The following is a 20,741-nucleotide window of genomic DNA, read 5'->3' as shown; positions in this document are numbered from 1 at the left end:
AAAAATGGCTACAGAATGAAGTGGTCAAGTTCCTCAATACTTAGGGAATAAGTACATCGCAAATTGCAGAAGAGACAACCGAAGAAAATTCCGCTATGCTTTATTTATTTATTTATTTATAATAACTTCATTTGCCTAAATAATAAGATAATAATAATAATAATAATAATAATACAGACAGATAACAATAGAAATAACATCGAGATGCAAAAAGGCAAAAAGGGTCAAGCCAGAGAGGAACTAAATTCTCATTGACGGCAGCCCCCAGAATAAAAGCAATATGCAATAAAAATAAAACTAAAATGTAAAGGTAAAAATTATTGAAAAAACAAGTTAATTGATAAATGGATATTGGTGCAATATTATTGATATTATTTAAAAATGTGTTCTTTCAGTTTTTTTTTAAACTTACTAGCAGAGCTAGAGCTAACTATGTCACTTGGCAAGTCATTCCAGATTTTTATATATTTATACCAAAAAGAGTTCTTGAGGATATTTGTTCGAGCATAAGGCGTCCAGATTGTGACATTGTTGGTAGATCTCGTCCGACTATTGGAGAAAGTTAAGTAATTACATAAGTCTACTCTTGAAAAACCATTAATGAATTTGAATAATTGCACTAAACTAAGAAATTCACGACGCGGGTTGAGTGTTGGCCAGCCAAGATACTTCAAACGTTCACTATAGTCGATAGAACTACCAAGGATCCACCTGGAAGCATTCCTTTGCACTCTTTCAAGCTTATCAGAAAGATATTGTTGATGTGGATTCCACACAGGACAGGCATACTCAACAATTGGCCGAACCATAGACTTGTATCCAATTGATATTGCTTCAGAGCTTTTCCCAAATGTGCGCTTTAGTAGGCCAAGTATCTTATTTGCTTTAGCAGCAACAGAGAGAACATGCGGTTTCCAAGATAAGTCAGATGATATAATGACTCCAAGATGTTTGTGTGTTTTAACCTGTTCCAGTGGGATTGAATTGATGTTGTACGAGCAAGGTGTTACAGATCTAGATCTCGTGATTTTCATACATTTGGATTTAGTTGCTTTAAGTTTCAAAAGCCACTTTTTACACCAGTCTACGATCTGAGACAAGCTTTCACACACAGGTTGATGAACAGATGATGGATGATCTGAGTTAAACAATAGAGTATCATCGGCAAACATTTCACTTGAACACGATAAGTTCTCAGGTATATCGTTGACATACAACAAGAACAACATTGGCCCAACAATACTTCCCTGAGGGACACCAGAGTAAACCATGGACCTTTAATATGGAGAAGGTCTTCGCAATGACATTACACGACGAAACATTTATACTTTAGACAAGTGCCACACGATACGTTCCCCAGTTTCCAGCTATTTAGGGCCTGATTACATGATCCGGGCTGGACCGGTTAGCCGGGCTGATTTCTTTTGTTTTGGTGTTCACCAAAGCGTGAAAACAAAAGAAATCAGCCCGGCTAACCGGGTCAGCTCGGCTCATGTAATCAGGCCCTTAGACTTCAGACACTTCAACTCTTTGTTGGTACTCGACGAATTATAACTTTCGATGAGAGAATAAAGTTGCTCAGTCCAGTTTTCGGTCACTAATGTCGAACGAGTATTCTTCCATACTGCTCCAAGAAAACAAATATGCCAAAGCAAAGCCATTACGTAGGGGTGAGAGGTAGGGACAATACTTTACCACATCCACTCTGAAAACTCTCAGTGGGGGGAAGTAGCACTGTTTGTTTTGTTTTAATTTCATAGCGGTATGGGAGATGGGAAAAGGTTTGAAAATGTCTTTTTTAAAATTGGTAACTCCGACTCTTGCCCCTTCCCATTTGAAGAATCTTCCCCGATAGTCGGTATTCCAATTTAGGCTCACGGATCTGAGCGGAGGGAAGGGTCAGGAGAAGGGCTTCGCCTTTCTATCCCTTCCCTTCCCATTCGCCCACGATATTATTTTTAGAACTTCTTGTTGCTGAGTCACTCGTTATTACTGGTCGCATGATGCGCCTGTTAGTCATGTGACTTTCCGTTTTGAAATAAAAATGCAGCACAAGACTAATTTGACAGTTGCGAAACCGTCATGGCGAAATCTTTTTCGCACCTGTTGCTTGCTGCAGTACTGGTAGCGGTTGGAAATTCGCAAATTCCTTTACCTAAACGTCCGCTGGGGTTTGTCTACAAAGGAGGTGAGCCGACTGCACCAATTCACCTGGAAGCATTTGTTGATTTGACTTGTCCGGACTGTCAACAAACATGGCCGACTGTCAAAAAAGTCGCAGATATGTACGGTCCTGAAACCGTCCAATTTACCTTGCAGCTTTTTCCATTGCCTTATCACACAAATGCATTCCTAGCGGCACAGGTGAGTTGAGAAAAGATAGGTCAGACTTATTTACCTTCACAATATTTCTGTGAAATGAGTGAAGCTATGTAACGTCATGACAGTCCGCGTAACACAGGTTGGTAGGAAAGTCCAAAGTTACTTTGAAGGAAATACTAAACTTCCCAACACTCACTCCTTGAAGTTATTTTGTATACAATTTCTCGTCGCCACGTTTTCAGTTTTTATAAATACAGAACTTTTAGATTTGTAGCAAATGTAAGTGCAAAGTTATTGTGACACTGTCATCTCTCTATGCTACAATCTGTATTAAGTATTAATAACGATTTTGATGTTTTCAGAGTGTCTATGCCGTGGAAGCCTATAATACCTCTCTCGTAATAAGCTGGATGGATGTCATATTTGAGAACCAAAACCAACTCTATGATTTCCAGACTATGGACAAAAACAGATATGATGTAATAAAGTAAGCTTTGCTCAGTAATAGAGATTTTTTTATCAAAGACTTCCTATCACTATGAATAACCCTAATCCTTTGCTTCTTTATCCTTCAAACCACGATTCCAAAATCCTCATCTGCTAAGTTCACTAAATGCAAGATTTTCTTGTTGCACATCAATGCCTTTTTGAAAACCTTTTTCTTAATTTTTATCAACTCCCAACACTCAGAGGAGTAGCAGTGTGTCATTTTCCCTTTTCTCTCATACCTGTAGCATCATTGCTGACTTGGGAAGTAAAATTGACATTGATAAGACTGTTATAAAGGATGGACTTACAAACACAGAATATAATGAACATACAAGAATCTCATGGAAGTTTGGTTGTTCAAGTAAGCTAAGTACACATTAAGTGCTCAGGTAGTCAATTTACAAAAGACCAGCAGTAAACCCAATTTCAGATTCAAGTAGCTTAAATCTGAACCCCACAATTTCAGACTGAAAAACTCAAATTGTGCAGGGATCTGTAATAGAATATACCCCTACAGCTTTTGAAAGGTGTTGTGCCATCAGTTTCAGTGCATGGCCCTCTTCAAGCATTTGCTAAACTGATGGAAGACCCAAGTTACTGAGTGACTTTAAATCTGATGATGAAACAACTACAACAATTGAATGACCAAATGTTTGTCAACATCTGGCCAGGCGCAGCATGTAGGTCTGGGGCTAATTTATCTATATTCCCACAAATATGAACCACATTACACTGTAACTGACCACAGTCCTTCTCAAGGCAACCCTTGCCTAGATTTAGAAATGTAAATGTAATGTATACTTAATTGACCACTCCCACAGAAGGGCATTTCACATGGTAAATAAACACAGTGTTTAAAAATTTGAACAAGCCACAGGTTGACCAGTTGGCTATAAACAAAGTGCAGCTAAGAAGTTAAACTTGGGCAAATGAGAGTAAATCCAATGAGTAGCAAGGTGGAGGGCTTGAAACTGGGATAAACAGATTTCAATTCCAGCACCCTTAACACTGGGAGATATTGCCTCTGTCAATGATGAACCTACATGATAATCCTTCTCGCTCCCACACCTGAAAGCTAATTTCTTTATTGATGACATTGTGTTACTTTGCTGGCTGGTTCTCAAAATTTGGTGTAAGTTTTATCCGATCAATTTTCCTCGGATTATTGATATTGCCTAATTCTCATTACCAATCTGTGATTCTATATCATAATTGTAAGGAGAGTTGAGCTCCTGCTATCACTCTTAGGAGTCAATTGGGTAAAAATAAAGAGCTTGTGAAATGAGATTTATTTTATGGTAAGAGGTACTTAGTTGTTCAGCATTTATTTAGATATATCTTGTGGTCCAAATCATCCTTGGGTGGAGATTTTTCAAAAGCCGCATGGTTTTATGTTCCTTTGTGTAATTACTCATCATTATAACATAAAACTTGTGAGGGATGTGGAAGTCTCACTCTGAAAAAATTTAAGCTATGAACTGCATCATATATGTGTGACAGCATTTAACTTTCTATACCACCAGAGAGATTGCTGGACATCATATTTGTTGCTGTTTGTTTCAGGGACAGTTTCTGGAACTCCATTTTTCTTCTTAAATGGGGTTTTTGTTAGCCAGGCAACTGCTGCTTGGACTGTGGAGGAATGGAAACAACTCATTGATCCCCTACTGAAGTGAGATGTTAGGTGAGTAGTAAAATTAATACTGATGAGTGCATCACAATAATTCGTTATCCCTTTAGTTCCTTGAACTGTGCTTTAGATCTAGCATTCATTCCCTTTTTTTTTTCTCCAGCCACTAAAGCTGTGATTGCTTGCACATTGGGGCCACAACTTAACTTCTACATCACGACAATGAACTTCCTTGACTTTGTTCATTTTTAAACATGAAAAGACTATGATAATGGTGCTAAGGCTATTGATCAGTGATGGGAAGAAGTCTCTGCAAGATTTTGTTTTGAATACCAGAATTAAGAGGGACTTCAAACAAAAATGTTGAATTATGCTAAGTATAAAATAAAACTAGATTAACAAGAAATCACTTGATAAACTTGAATGATTTGTGTTACTTCATCTCGTTAAAGGGACTGAATGGTTCAAGTGAGAATTGCAATCAAACTTATTAAATATTTTTGAGAAAAATCAAACCTTGTTTGTTCTTTACTAGGATTATTGTGTTCATAAAACAAATGTTGAGCCAACCCAGCTTAATAAAGTTGTATCTGGGGGAATACTTCCAAGAGTGAACCATAGCAGGTCTCATCCATAGACTCCTGATTCTCTAGGAATACACCTGTCCAAGAGAAGTGTAACCTTTTTAATTTTACCTTTTCACTCCTATGATCTCCCTAGGGTCTCCTCGGTGTCTGTCATAAAATTCTTATGAAGTTAATTTGAAGTCAATCAATTATATTGTAGGGAGAAATTCTGACACCAGTCTGATTTAAAGGGCCAAAGGTTTATCTACACAGTGCGAGAGATTTAACTAGTTGAGGCGTAAAACAACAACGTTTATTTGTGCTGTGGTAAAACTGAGTTGAGAAAACTCACATCGGACTGTTGGATTGGTCTCTTTGTTGATCCAGTAAGGTATTCACGAAGTTGATCAGATACAACCCTAAATAACTGTGAGTTTTCATCTAGGATTTACGTCAACTTAGTTTCTGGTGCACTGGCTTCATGAAACTTGCTTAAGTTACCAACCCTTCATTACTTTCATTCTCCACTTATTTTAGTGGATTAATTTGGACTGACGATCTCTTACCCATTTGCCTGATCTGAGTGCGAGTCAAATCAAAGCAAAATTAGGATTATTCATCATTCGTAAACACGGAATAATTTAAGAAACGTTTTAAGTTTACGCCTTTGCGAAAGGAAAAAAAATCAGCTCGAAGTTACCACAAATTAATTCATTTTCGATGACAGGTGGATCAGGGAAGCGACTCACCGTGAACTTCACTGAAGAAGTAAAAAAAATATGCATAGGAAAAAGCAGTTATTCTATGTCAAACAAAAACTTTACAGGTGTATTTAGACTCGGGGCCTACAAGGAGAACAGAAGCTCAGTATTATCCCATTATCATGATCCATTATGCCAAATGGCACAGCTGAAGAAAAGCAACACTATAGTGTTTAGGAGTGGGTAGCTTTTACGTCAAAGGAAAATCATTGAACTTGTTGAAATGCATTTGGACGTTTGTACACAGATGTGAAGATATCTCATCTTGATGAGAAGTCTCATATCTGTTTTTAGATGGATAAGTGAAATGTTTGCATTTTTACCATCGTGAAAGCAGAATTTTGCTTAGACATGGGGTTCTTTTAGCAGACTAGTTATTGCGTTATGCCCGTAGTACTAATACCCTCATTTCTTTTTCAATTAATCAAGAGGAACGCCTCTTACCACAATTTCAATCCTTCGATAGATCTGTTTATTGAATGGACTCCTGTTCTTCGTCTAATTGAGTCGTCATTCTCTGGCACGTTTTGATTGGTGGTTGACAACAGCTTCTTCAAACACGGCACATTCAGAATACAATTTGAGTCCTTTACTTTTCTTCGCTTTAGTGTAATTTCAACTGATGTTTATTTAGCATCCAAAAATCTCGAGGGTGCGTCGTTACTTGAACCAAAGCCTTTCCAACGTCAACCATGAATCTCTGTAACTCAACTTCAATCGGACCTCGTGGTTACGAAATATTTTTAGTTTATGTGGTGTTCGGATTCCTTGTTACTTCGTTCGCTTCCAATTTCAAAGGTGAGCACGTTTACGAATTTATAATATTAAAAAAAAGAAACATTGAAATTTAGCAAATTAAAGGAAGGGGGTTTTTTTTAGAGAAAACTCATTACAATTAGCTCAGCGAACATGATGAGTTGTCATCACTGGATTCACCAAGTAGTAATACAATTAATACCCTATTCACACCAAAGCTTAAACATGTTTTAAAGCTGCTTTGTCAAACACGGTTTAAATTGTTTTTCCTCCGAGTAGCTGCTTAAACTGATGTTTGTCGACTTCAAATATACAACTGAGTTAGTGACTGCTTGAATTCGGCTGGGGAAAATTTCGTTTTCGGTTCTCTGTTTATGATTTTCATCCAGTTAAAGCCGGTTGAACTAAATATGCTTTGCTGTTGTGAATGGAGCATTAATTAACAGACGTTCTACTGACCGCTATAAAGGTTACATTCATTTGCGATGTAACGCACAACCCGTCTCAGAGAGACCTATCAGTATAGCACACTAACCAGTAAAGAACCTAGTGTTGCTACATGTCAGTAATCGGGTGAGACTATCGAGACCACCTCACAATGAATTGCCTTTGATCTTGATGCACAGAAGAATGATTCGAAGACCCCAAAAAAGTAAGCACTCGATTAGTGGTTCTCCGCCTCGGACTGTTACTCATTTCTCTACGTTTGTCTAATCACCCATTTTCCTGCCTGTTTGCTGGAAAACGTATTGATATTGCTAGGAGAAGTTCCATATGGGTTAAGCACTAGTTACAAGTAGCGCATCTAAGTAAAGTTAAAAACCAAAATAAATCGTTATTCTTGTTTACTTCTCTTAAGACGACGATGTCGACCTTCCGATGATACCATTCCCTCTTCCTAGACGTACTCCAGGGTTCGTTTTCAATGGTGGAAAATCTAACGCTCCAATTCACTTGTCAGCATTTCTTGATCTCACTTGTGCGGACTCGAAGCGAGTATGGCCCGTGATTAAGAAACTTGCCAACAACTATGGACCAAAAAAGATTCGTCTGACAGTTCATTTCTTCGCCCTCGCGTACTTTAACAATGCCTTTAGGGCTTTAAAGGTAACATCAGACAGCGTTGAGGTTTTCCAGTCCTACGACTTTAGAAATCCGTTTGCAATCGCCCCCTTCAAGAGCACGCTATTTGAAATTTCGGGAAACCTTGCGACCGTCATCAGCCCAGATTTCTGAGCAGTGCCTCTCCTTGGCTACAAACACTTCTATTTAATTAATGAATTTCGTTGGTCTTTCAACCGTTGTTATTACTACTCCGTTCCCTGAATTCAGTCTAAGGGATTCTTTAGCATTTTTTTCCTCCCTGATTCCCCATGTGTACCAAAAGACCAATCGTAAAGACCTATAATTTGCAACCATCAGTCTGGATTAACCCTAAACAGGCATGGTGATGGGAAAGGAAGAGCTAAGAAGAATGAGGGAAAATATTGAACTTTTACCATGTCTTTTAAGCAAACCCAGTCTGAGCAGCTAAGGTTCCCCTTTGCATAGAAGTGCTTTGTCGAAAATTTTCTGTTGGGTCGCCACTTTTCAGGTTTCAGGTCATCCAGGTCTTGCTTGAACTTTTAAATGACATGCACCGTTATTTCACAGAGTGTGTACACAGTAGCAGCCTTCAACACGTCTTTAGTGTTCCCGTGGGTGGATGCTGTTTTCAAAAACCAAGATCGGCTCAAGAATTCGGCGAGTACCTTGACAATGAGCCCAGTGGATATTGAACAGTAAGAGATAAGTCTTGCAAGTGTATTTTCACGAGATTAAGAGCAATACTGAGTTTGTTTTTACCTTTTGATGGCATTTAGTGTTCATTACCATGGGTAGAGGCAAACTTTCTCTCTTAGGGATGTGGGAGTGTTGACAGGATTTTCCATAAAAGAAGACCACGATTGACTTCTTACCTAAGAATATAAAAGTGCCCTCCTCGATGAAGAGAAGGTTGACCGCACCCTATGATCCCAACCCCCCCTCCCCTCCCACTCCTGTTGGAGCTGAAACTGACTAAACGGTACGAGGTAGCTATCTGGTTTTGATGACTTGTTTATTTTTGGAGCCTTACAACATATTTGTTCCTTGTACCCTTACATCAGTTTAAGATGAGAACAGCTGTCCTTGTTTTATTCAAAATTACCAGTGTTATCGCGCAGATGGCAGAAAGAGCTGGTATTCCCTCAAGGGTGGTGAGTTACGGACTGACAAGTCCTGATCTCGAGTCCGAGGCGCGTACGGCCTGGAAATACGCTTGTTCAAGTAAGCTGCTCAGGTGTAGAGCCCCCTTAAGGGGAATTAGAACATCAAGTGCGGTTACATGAGGAACTTTTACTGTGGTAGGTGACCCTTTCAACATGCAAAACTGCTTTTAGTGAGTATAGCGGACATTTCCCAAGATATCTTTGCCATGGTTAACATCCCGGCATAGATACATTACAAGGATCACACAAGTGCCCATTACTTTAATTTGAGGAGTTGCCGTGGTGTTTTGATGTCCCCGTTACGAGTGCAGCCACGATCAACACGTACCCACAAAAGAAAAGGTGGTTTTCTTTCGGTTTCACTCGTTTCTTTACCAAAAGGAATAACTTTGACACCACAGATATGGCAACGGGTAATAACGGCCCAAATAATAGACGGATATACTCATAAGTGGCTCTGAAAACGCGGAAAATTACCATTCACCAGCCATCAGGCGATCCATCCCTTAGTAAACTTTCGAATCAAATATCTGGCCGGGTAGGACTCCTAGGCCATCGACGCACGATTAAGTCGTCGAGCTCATCGAGTATGGTTGCAAGCAACCATCACCTTCGAAGTCCGATCGGCCTCAACTATCACATCAAGAAGGAAGCGCAAAGTCGTGAATCAGACAGACGACATGACTGATTGGATTACTACTCGTTTCGTACCCACCGATATTTCGGAGAGAGATAAGAAAAATAGAAAAGTGCAATGCTGCTGAGGTATCTATCGCCGGGAATTTAGTGGGGCTATTTACGGCTCACAGAGGCAAGCATAATGACTCAGTTCCTATGTGTATGTTCCACAGAAACGGTTATGGGTACGCCTACGTTCTTTCTAAATGAAGTCTTTATTGCTGGCGATGCTTCATTAAACTGGGGTGAAAAACAATGGAACGGGATCATTAACAACATGTTAACGTAAGTAAGAAAGTCCATTAATATTTAGTTACCCACCTTCAACCTCAAGACCCAAGAACCAATCAAAACTATCGAAATGGGTAATTCCGTTGACTTCTACGCGGTTACCTGAGGAAAAGATTTGGGTCGAACTGAAGATTTATTGTTAGGTGTGCAAGCAAGTCCTCAATACAGTTTTTTTTAAATCAGCACCAAACTACACATGTAATCAACCTTAACAAAATTTCGATGAACTATCGACTTTCAATTTGTTTCATGAAAATACCTTTTTGTTCTTTAATAGTGGACCTAAGTGAAGTTGACATCGTAACTACTTGACGTAGACAGCTGCTGTAATTAACATCAAGTCTGCAATCGCCGGTTTGAATGCCGAGTGTGGTTCATTTACTGGCTGAATTAAGAGGGGACAGATCTGGTTTGCTGAAGAGTAAAGATCAATGACTTGTTGAAAAATTCCCATCCTTACAATGCTTGATATCCGAACATTGTTCTACGATTAATCTTAATTCCATCAGTATTTTCGAGTTTCAGTTCGGTGTTTGTACTATTACCGAACTGTTTTTGAGTTTGTTGTTGGTTTCGTTTTGTACGTAAGCCATCTTGCGTTCTCAGAAAGGTTCATTAAAAGTGCCAGTGGTCCTTTATTTTTCTTACTTTAATCTGACCCTAGGCTGTAATAACTTGTTTAGTTTTGAGGAGTACACCGCTCTGCCACGATGAGACATTTCAAAAGAAGTGTGGATCAACCATGACCCTTTACAGCCAAACCTTAATGTTTGACTCAGGGGTGGTACAGTAAGCAGAAATTGGATACTTGTTTCTCTTGGGAATCATGATAAAAGGGCTAAGTTCCTTGACGCTCCAACTTCCACAAAGGTCATGCGCAGCATGCCGGACAGTTCTCTGGCCGGTTAGGAGCTGAGGGAGCTTCCTGTTTCCTTTTAACAAGGCTGAGGAAAGCGCGTAATAATTCAAAGAAGTAAAGAATCCTTAAATGCAAAAGAGAAAAAAAAGGATGAGGGGAAACAGTGCGAACCTAGCTTTGGAACAGATCGAACTTGTTAGTTTCGAAACAAATCTTGACACTTACTAGTCGACCGAAGGCGGAATAATATGCTTAAGTACCCACCAATAATAGCCCAACTGGCAAATATCGATCAAGCGTTAGAGTAAAGCGCATAAACAAAGCCACTCAGTCGTGCATACCACTCATAACAAAGGCGTTTTTTTTTTCCATTTAGAGAAGTGCAAGTTCAAGTACTAAACTACTAAAGTCAACTTAGCTGTTACAAGAATACATAAAACCGTTCAAATCACTTTCCGTGCTCCTGAATAAGGACAAACAGCCGTTTAAAATTCAGTCGACTTTCTAGCGCGTGCACTCGAATTCGATGCAATGTGTGACACCTTCTCATCGATAATAACGCGCAAGGGCTAATGGGATACCCGACTGATCCTCCTTTTAGTCGACCATTTTCTGTCGAAAAATCCTATCTCAGATTTCTGAGGCGGATACAGGACTGGAGGAGTGCCTTTGCTTCATCATACTGAATCCCTTGCACAGAAAAACTTTAGAGCGTTGGGATCTAAGGATCTTTAAAAGTGACATAGTCCTGCACACTCAAGTTGTACCGTAGTTCATAATCTCTAGAGACCCAATTATCTCAGGATTTTTAGTGTCTCATGAACACACAATTCGTTCGATAATTGGGAAACAGGTCTTTTTGTTTCTTTAATTCTTTTCTAATTTGGTGCTTATTTTCATAAACAGTCCCGACCCGCCTTTTTATATGCAAATCTCGGCCTCAGCCATTTACAAAATGTATTGATACAGACCCCTTACTCGCATAGCTACAAATTAAGTAAAGCTGCATGACGAAGGGGAACGCGTTTTACTTTTAAAAGCGACATGAGTTTGTAGTCGTCGCGGGACCTTTTCAACTTACGAAGATTTCTGGCCGTGACGAACATCAAACAGCCTCGTAAAATGACGAGAGTGACAAGGTACATGCAGTTCTTTTGACCAAAGTGAAACCCAGTGCAACAACTTGAAGATGGCCAGTTGGAGGTTGTATTAAACATGCCGGGCATAATGAGGAAAACATTTTTCTTTGAAGTGTACACCCCTTTCGTAAATAGAACAATGCGATCGCTACAAAAATCACCATCGATTCTGAGTTCTTTTTACAGATTTGACTATTATTTATTCCAGCCCTGCCTTCCCCTGATTCTAATCGCGATTTTCTTACATTTTACATAAGTTCAGCGCAAAAATTGTTGTGAACTTTGCATATTCAATTTCCTTAAACTTTGGGCAGCTGTCAACTGTCTCTTAATTTTCGGTGAGAAACTGTACAAAACTTATCTAAAGACTAAACTTACGTATTGTCATTATTCGCGTTTAAGTGCAATTAGAAGAAGAAAATATTTTGCTGTCAAAATAAATACATTTAACACGTGCAAAGGATGTAGGTAAACTGTCTAGGAAACGAACCTGGCCCTTTTTTTGAAGCATCGTAGTCTCGATAAAAATTACGAAGATAGAAATCAGCAGGAATAATTGAGATGAAAGTGAAAAAGACAATTGAGGCGGGTTTCACGATACGGTCGCGTCAATTAACATATAACCAAGAAATTAATTCTAGGTTAAATAAATAACATAAATATCGTCGCTTTTTCGCGGGCAGTGAAGCCCAAAACAACTTGGCTCTGGACAAACACCCATCACTACTTGATTTCTTGTTTGGTTCAAGCATCGGCCACTGTCATCAGTTGGTGAATTTTTTTTCGAGCCTCCATGTAAAGGCACGCCGTGTACTTGTGAGCTACAACATGCCAACAGGTCATGACTTGGTGTCACCATTATATTTAATTGCGATGCAGCACAGTGGCGGCGAAACATTTGTTATGATGCTCTGCTCAGTGTGTTGTGCTCGCTTCACACCTGTTTTATTCGCAGCAAATTGCGCAACTTCACATTTCTTATTTTACTTAAAAATCGTGGCACGTTTAGTATCACCTTCCTCAGTTCTTGAAAAGTAGAGAATACGCTTCAGGCTGGCCGTTTAAATTTCTTCCTTCAAGCTTTATCTGATATAAGTATCAAAGCGACCTTCCCAGAGTTAGTCTTCTTCCTACGTTTTGAGTATGGAAATGCGCGATTGAAACCGGGGAAGCGAATAGACATCTTCTGGCGTCTGTGCCCAAGTACCTGAATGCCAAGTTGGATTGAAGGTAACTAAGTGATAAGAGAGTATAAATAGAGGAATGTACGGGGTTTTCTTGTGGTGTCAACAGACCATACATAGGACAAGCAAGATGCTTCTTCAAATGATTATCACGCTTTGAAAGGTTATCGGTCATTGGTAATCTTCCGATAATTTCTCAAGTTTCCACCTTTCGATATATTACATCTATCATCTAGGATCCACACTGTATTATCAATATTTTGTATGTTTACCCTCTGCTCACTTATCAACATTTCTTAGTCATATCTCGGTCTCCCCAGTTTTCACGGACTTTAGAGAATTGGCGCAAGATAATTGTCCTCTACAATGATATTTTTCTATGATATTTTTCGTTTTTCTATGATATTTTTCGTTCACACCTCGTTTTCTCTTTTTTGGGACCGAGCTGTTAAAATACAACCCTAAACATGTGAACTTTTTCAAATTTCCTTTTGTAATCCATTCAAAACCAGTCAAGTAAGCAGACTGCCATTTTACATATACAATCACAAACGCCGTTCGACGTTGCGAAATGGTATTTCACAATACGTGAAGCAATATTTCTCCGGCGCGATTGGTTTTGCGGCCTTTCAGCTAAGAAAATTATCTATTTACATACCAAGTTACGAAGGAGTTTCTAGCATTGTATCAGTTATGTTCGTTTTTTCTATTTCATTCTTACTATTTCGTTCATTTTTCTTTACAACAATCAGTTAAACCTAATACACCTCGAGAGTATTTCACCAGGTTAAGAAGAAGTAATTTTACTATACAGTCACAAAAGATGCAAAATCATCAGTGGTTATTCATTAATGACTCCTCCCATATAATTTCTAAAAGAAAAGCCTTTTATTGGCGTTATTGAACCACGAGGGAAACATCACGCTATTGTCTGGCTTCCTTGTCTAACTTCACACACACTTGGTAAGAGTCATTGCGCAAGACTAACTCTATAGACCGCCATGTGGTTTGTCATCTTAATACGTGACTGCTTTTGGCTCAGTCCTTAGTCTGCTGAAAACTTATAAAAGTTTAAGATAACCCTGAAAAAAAAAAGAAGGAAAACTGATTTTTTTTCACTATGGCAACACGTTTTTTTAAATCTCCAATATACACGCACCATATTATCGAAGGCACCTGTCACTTCAAGCACTTAATGCTACTGTGACCATCAGTCGAAGACGTAGGGGCTTCTCCATCATGTAAATGAAGGCAGTGAAGATAAATCTTGTTATTGTGAGCGTCTCCACGGCAGGAGAAGGTAACGATAATTGCTTGGATCTTAGGAAGTCACCAAAATTTGCAGGGAAGCTCCATTTGAAAAAAAAGTAATAAAAAAAAACAGGAACTCTCGAACACATACACCAAGTTATAGTTATATCGATAGTACATGTTTAACAATCTTAAAAAACTCACTCAGAGATAAAAAAAAAAAACCGCGTGACTCGATTAAACTATTTTAATTCAAAGACTTGCATGGCCTTCTGAAAAACATGTGGGCTTCCACGATACACAAGGACAGACGTTGTATTAGCACTAATTGTTTGCCAGAAAGCTATTCCAAATTTTTAACCGTGAACTCCAGTGAACCAATGCCAGTTTAATAAGATTTTTTTAATGTGTGGAGTATTTTGTTTTAATAATTGTTTGTGCAAACAGTAGGAGATTGCAGCTGAAAAGAAATTATCCAGCTAACAATAGTAGGCTGTCGGTTACTGAGTTAGTAAAATCACGCGGCGACAGTTTAATAAAATAACTAGATTTGATTTGAGTTGTGGTCAGGTTTAGCTCAATAATATAGCTAAATAATATGGCTTTTAAATCTTTTCCTGCAAGACAAACCTAGTCAACAGCAGTCGCTTTTGACTTGAATGTAACATTTTGATAAATCATTCAAAGCGAAAGTTCGTATGAACTTCCAAACTATAAGTAATAACATTTACAGAACAAAAACAGATGAGTTTTGCAGTGATTTACTGTATATACACACTCCATATAATGGAACTGTTTTTACATCATTGAAGGATCCATTTCTCTCTCCCCTTTGGTTTCATTATTATTAATGGAGTTGTTGTAAACTTGTTATGCAAAACAAGACACTTCACTTATCACAACAAGAATGAATCAATTCACTACAATGCAACTAAAAAATAGTTTCATTCTTCCTACAATTTTAACCTCAGCTGCTTAAAAATTGATAACAATGGAAATAGATTTAATAGATATTATGCTTTTCTACAACTTTCACGAAATGAAGTGCAGTTAATTCCTCTGTAAATATATTAATAAAACTTCATTCCTCATTTTCAGTTAAGTGATCAGTTCTTCTTGAAGAAAGACTCGCATCCTATGACATATATTGCTCTGAAAGGCAGTAGACACTTTCACAAGAGGTGAAGAAGCAGAAAGAGTACAATAGGGACGACATACAGATACCAAAGTAATCTGTATAATCAAAGACATTGAACTACAAACGAGAAGAAATAAAAGCTAATATGGAACACAAGGATCAAAACAAGACATTGATATCGAGGGACTCCAACGCTGGACTCTGAGTCAGCAGCAAACTGAGGATTGGTGGCACACAACAAATCTCTTAAAAGAGTATCAATCAGTATCGGACCTTAGTTTCCGATTTGTCCCCGAAAAACTTAGACAACGACTTTTTAAGACCATTCGGAAACAGGTTTCTTTCTTTTTTTTTTGTCAAACTCTAGCATGTATGGATTGCACGCCTGTTTATCCTTTAACGTACTCAGTTGCTTTTAGTAAAAGCAATCTACGTTATCGAAAAACATGATTCAATTGCAAAATTTTGGCTCTGAAAAGCAATATTGTTCACTCATGCGTGGCAAATACATTTCTTTTAAATTCTGATGTACTACTCAAAAAACTCATCCAAAAGCTCTGACGACAATCCTTACTAAACTTCACAACATCACTTTTGACGACCAGGTTATCATTTTTGTGGACATGTTAAGCAAATTTTACTAACGAACTAAAACCGAAATCCGCAGATTTCGTTTGTTTCTATTTGTTGTATTATTCCTGACCGAAGATTTACAGCTTAAAGGTACCAGTGCCGCCTCTATAATTACCACGTGGCGAAAGAGACATCAAAGACACTTTCACAATCATCTGTTCTGGTGGATTATTTCATTTTTAGCCTAGGCTGGGACACTTTAAGACTATAAAATTAAGCAATATTTAATTCGTTTCTCTTTTAAGTCCAGGCTTGTAAGGGGTTCATTATGCATCTCTTCGCTGTTTCCACACAGCTGTTAAACTATGTACAGGAGGCGGGTCACCTGTGAAGGTTCGTGTCTTGTGGAATGTTGGCTCTTCACAGCAGGGCTGTAATGAATTTTTTACGTTGTTTTGGTGCCAGAATTTTTCCATTTATTGTTTTTTCCTGAGATAAGAATCTTCTCTGCCGGCAAGCAGAAAAAACTTACGACCTTGTTTACATGAAACTGGGGGAAAAAGCAGGAATTTTACCAAGAAAATACAATAACTGCCCAGCTAGGCACCCCTCCCTTTGTAGCCTTTCCAAGTAGCCTTACGACAGGTAAACTGTTGTTTCCGGAAGGTGTCCAAACTATCCTCGCTTATTAGATTGTTTTTTTTTTTTTTTTAATGTGTTTGTTTGTGAGGCATTTTTGCTGCAAGGCAAATGTATATCATTTTGTCAAATTATTTCAAACGAAAGTTGTTTGGCACCTTTTAGTTAAATTGACCTTCCAAAATTTCAATAAGTATATGCAACATTTACTCCAATAGATATAATTTTGTTAGCCTTTCAAAATATCTAGCGTTAGCCTCAAAACATTCCTTCATATTCAGGTGCAATGTTTGGAGAACAACAACAGATTTTTCTTTTTTCTAATACCATACGTAAGCACTCAAGAATAGCTCACGCACGTTTCAATTCAAGACTGTTTTCCTTTACACTCAACATTAATTCATTTGGGCTACAGTTGATATCAAAAATGTAACCTTCCTATTTTAGACTGTAAGCTTTCGGTTCGACCTTGTTGAGCTGCGTCGTTGCTGTACTTTGCGTCGGCGATTAGCAGTGAAAATTACTATTACTATTACTAGACTCTCCCTATAGGAAATAATAGAATTTTCCGCTCGGTTGGTTAATTTCGCAATAAAATCTCAACATCTTTCCGTAACATTTTCAGTTCATTTCTTGGCATAACCGCCTTGCCATTGCCATTCAATGGCTCATGTTTTGTCATGTTGCTCTGGGACGGTGTGATGTGCCTTTTAAAATAGCAAATTCCCGTGGTTCACCACACGAAGAGGTCGATTTCTTTATTTGTACCTCCAAACAATATATGGAAAGTTTTGCAAAGGGTTCAATCTTTTTTACTAGTAAATGTATACATTCAATAACATGTTGCAGTTTCTAGCATCACATCTTTTCGAGATGTCTCGAAATTTATGTAAGCAAGAATAACCTTTAAATACCTCTTGAAACTAAATTCTGGTTATAATAACAAATACTAACTTGCTATTTAATCACTAAGGATCGTTTAAAGATAACCATCATATTCAATTCGCTGATCAGCGACCAAGCGTTCAGTTCGACGTGCATCAGCCGCAGCGTAAAGAACTAAATAACCACATAGACTGGCCGACCCTTCGACAGTAATTCTTCGTGTTGGTGATCAAAGTTTGTCGTCGCTAAGCTCTCTCAGGCAACTACGTTACCCAGTTCAGATTTCTTTCCCTTGAACTTGCCCGCTTGTTGAGCACAAGTTTCAGTTACAGTACATGCTTTGTTTCCAAGCTATTCACATCATGGCAGTTTGGCGATGTGACTCGGTCTGTTCTCATTACTGAGGAGTGTTAAAGTTGTTTGTAGACTCGAAGGCAGGCATTTCTAACCGGGGCCAAGGAAAGCTACTGGTTATAATTCGGTCCATTCTGTGCTAAATCGCGGTAATGGAAGCTCATAAACGGAAGCTAAAAGTGCTTTTTAGACGTACAAACAAGCTCAGTGTCAGTGTTCCGGATATATGCAGCCATGATTTCTCCTGAATATTTTTCAAGGAACGAAGGTCTTGAGCATCATTAAGAAACAAGCCCCTACTCGTGACTCAGTTGCATCGTAACATTAATCAAGTTCCAGCAAGCGAGAATTTCTGCAAACCAATGTACACTGCCAAACAAATTTCAGAGCAAAGATCCACAGAGACCGATTCAAAAGCAACCGCAAACATACCGGCCAAGATCCAGAGACATGCACAAATGTGTCCTCGGCCGGCCTTCTTTGAACGAAACACCAGTCTGCAAGCAGTTGGTTGTCGGTTAGATGATCACCACGATAAAAAGATAAAACCTGTTTCGGCAGTGACGCCATCACATGACCACTGTCTGCCTTATTCGATTGAACAAAGAGGTCTTATACACGAAGGGTTTGGTAGAGAGCATACCTTTGTTCCTTCTAGACAACTGTCTAAGAGTTCCAGTAAACAAGTCAGCTTGGGCAAAGTTAACCCTTCATAACTGACGTGGCTCAGAAATCAGGAAAAGTTGGCCTTTACTACTGAATTGGTCCCATCCTGGGGTATTTAGCAAACGCCACGGAAATGCGAGAGATCCACCGCCTGTTTGCGTAACAAGGTCTGATGTGAAGTTTCAATTGCTGTAGCTTCATGCCGGATAATAAATAGAGGTATTTCTGCTCGATGCATCAGCTATTCCTAGGTCTAGCCGTGTTTTTGATTTTTTGTGTAAGTGCTTCAGTTTACTAAATGGTAAGACTTGTGATTTTAGGGTGTAAATCTGTGAGAGGTCGTCAAGGAAGAATAAAAAGGGTATTAATAGTTCTTATTGCATCAAAGATTGGGTCCTCACCTTCCACAAAGGCCACAGACTCCGTACATTAAAAAAAGTCATGTCTAGGAGCAGAACTTTCGTTTAACGATCTTACTTAGTGAAGTTTTACTTGAGGATTTTGTGTTCCAGCTTCAGTTGTGTAGTTCCTTGTGAGCTCTTTCTTTCTTGGTAAAATCTGATTGATACCTTTGATGTACAGTTCTTCGTAGAGAAAAGATGTCACAGGAATTCTTGCACAACATTTACTTTGCCTGGCTGGCAAAGGTAACTTCAATCAAAGATTAAACAGCCCGTCAGTAACTGTGAAGAGTTTTGACTTTACTTTAACATGGAGTACAAACGTGCGGCAGAAATTCACGGTACCGGAGCGTCTGATGTCGAAGTGATCTTTTCTTGTAGTTACAACTGCCCTCAGTTTAAAACAAAAGCTTTCCGACAAGATCTGAGGAGAACTAAGGTCTAAGGGTAAATCTCATTGGTGATGATTATTTTGTTGAAAAAAGATAAAAACACAAGGAACATTCACAGAAAAAAACAAAAAAAACAAAACAAAACAAAACAGACATAATGCTCGACCGAATAATTATCGAAAGCAATGACCAGTGAGGCATTGAACGACTCAAAGACTCTGCTCTGGAGGAATGGCGCAGAGGTATCTTTTGCTTTTGCGTGAAAACATTCATCCTGCTATGAATACTAATCTGAGAATATAGATTCTAACATTTGCACTTTTTATCGACAGGCTTCAAGAGTCTTAAGAAAGCCGTAAGACATGCCATCAAGTCTTTGGATAGAGAATGATTAACATGCATCAGAAGCTGTCGCTAATTCTTTCATAATCCAAGCCTTTTTTTTTTCTTTCCTCAGAGGTGATATCGGAGTGGGCCAGAGTGGCAAACACTGCCGAAGAAGTCCAATATCATACAAACAAGGATATTTTTAGACATAATTTCACGCCCTCGGGGTGTTATCTACGAAACTATGTCGGTAAACCACAAGCTGTATAAATGAATATGATCTGTATTTGTTGCCCTGAGAAATTCTACCCCGTTTCCACCAGTTGGGAGTTTTCTTTGCGAGTCTCATGCTCAATTAATTCTTTCCCGCCCCATTGCTTTTAGTCGAGATAAAAGCCCAGAACTGAGGCGATATTAACATGGGTCCTTGAAATTAGCTTAGTTGAGCTAGGCAGTCGTGTGTGCTCGACATCTACTTGATCAATAAAAAAGTCTACACCTCACGAACGCGCTTATTCCTACATGGTCTTTTAATTATTTGTTATAAAAGCCCGCCTCCATAGAATCCTCTCCGTCAATTCAGCGACTTCGAAGATACACTCATTAAGGAGTATCTATATATATATATATATATATATATATATATAGAACCCCGGGAAGACTTGAGCGTGTGAAAAATTACATACAGGAAGTGGGCGTGAAGGAGATAAGAGGGCCTGGGGGTGTCGGACACAAACAGCCACTAAGCTCTGCTTTCAATTCTATGTTTACGCAGTCAAGGAACAACCTTTTGGATTGTTCATTTTTCATTTATGCTGGTCTCGTTTTCCACAGTAAACCACGTTATTTGAATAGATAATGTTGTTATTGGGTTGTGTGACAATAGGACCCTTGTCACAAAAGGGTAATGACGCCGCCACACTGTAGAGTGTATTTATGTTGATGCTACATGTTTTGTCCCGCAAAGTTACAGATCAAGTACGTTTTCTCTTCATTTCTAAACTCATTTTCTCCAGAAGAGATACATAAAACCTTCCCAGACACAACAAGAAGCTAACCTGCAATACCTGTTTTATCAAGTTATCGAAACGCTTCGCTTGACTACACGGAAATTGTCCTCTTTCCCTGAGGGTTCGCTAAGTATTTTTGGTGTTTACATATCCATTGTAAACAAAAATTGCTTATTCTGAC

General features: G+C 38.7%; 1 protein-coding gene and 1 long non-coding RNA gene across 9 annotated transcripts; both read left to right on the top strand.

Annotated features, from left to right (window-relative positions):
* The first annotated feature begins 1,817 nt into the window (after nt 1–1,817).
* On the top strand, nt 1,818–10,378 carry LOC111322105 (uncharacterized). 7 transcript variants are annotated; one of them, XM_088742363.1, is made up of 10 exons: nt 2,352–2,364; nt 2,685–2,809; nt 3,354–3,491; nt 4,375–4,495; nt 4,605–6,566; nt 7,384–7,631; nt 8,178–8,305; nt 8,716–8,831; nt 9,625–9,736; nt 10,020–10,378. In XM_088742363.1, exons 5-10 carry the CDS (start codon nt 6,461–6,463, stop codon nt 10,030–10,032), a joined length of 723 nt encoding a protein of 240 aa, XP_088598489.1. In that variant the 5' UTR covers nt 2,352–2,364; nt 2,685–2,809; nt 3,354–3,491; nt 4,375–4,495; nt 4,605–6,460; the 3' UTR covers nt 10,033–10,378. The 7 variants fall into 7 exon arrangements, 6 of the variants coding, with proteins under 6 accessions (XP_088598490.1, XP_022780890.1, XP_088598489.1 ...); XM_088742366.1 differs by lacking the exons at nt 2,352–2,364; nt 2,685–2,809; nt 3,354–3,491; nt 4,605–6,566 and adding an exon at nt 3,158–3,172; XM_088742365.1 differs by lacking the exons at nt 2,352–2,364; nt 2,685–2,809; nt 4,605–6,566 and having other exon boundaries at nt 3,359–3,495.
* A 2,033-nt stretch (nt 10,379–12,411) lies between these two features.
* LOC111322104 (uncharacterized) lies at nt 12,412–20,053 on the top strand. Of its 2 annotated transcripts, none has more exons than XR_002694034.2 (2): nt 12,412–12,970; nt 15,274–20,053. It is a non-coding gene; the product is annotated as an uncharacterized LOC111322104 (long non-coding RNA). The 2 variants fall into 2 exon arrangements; XR_002694035.2 differs by lacking the exon at nt 12,412–12,970 and adding an exon at nt 13,050–14,224.
* Nucleotides 20,054–20,741: the final 688 nt, after the last annotated feature.

The sequence above is a fragment of the Stylophora pistillata genome, chromosome 13 (genome assembly GCF_964205215.1).
Source record: "Stylophora pistillata chromosome 13, jaStyPist1.2, whole genome shotgun sequence".
Taxonomy (NCBI): domain Eukaryota; kingdom Metazoa; phylum Cnidaria; class Anthozoa; order Scleractinia; family Pocilloporidae; genus Stylophora; species Stylophora pistillata.
This window is presented reverse-complemented; position numbering and strand designations above follow the sequence as displayed.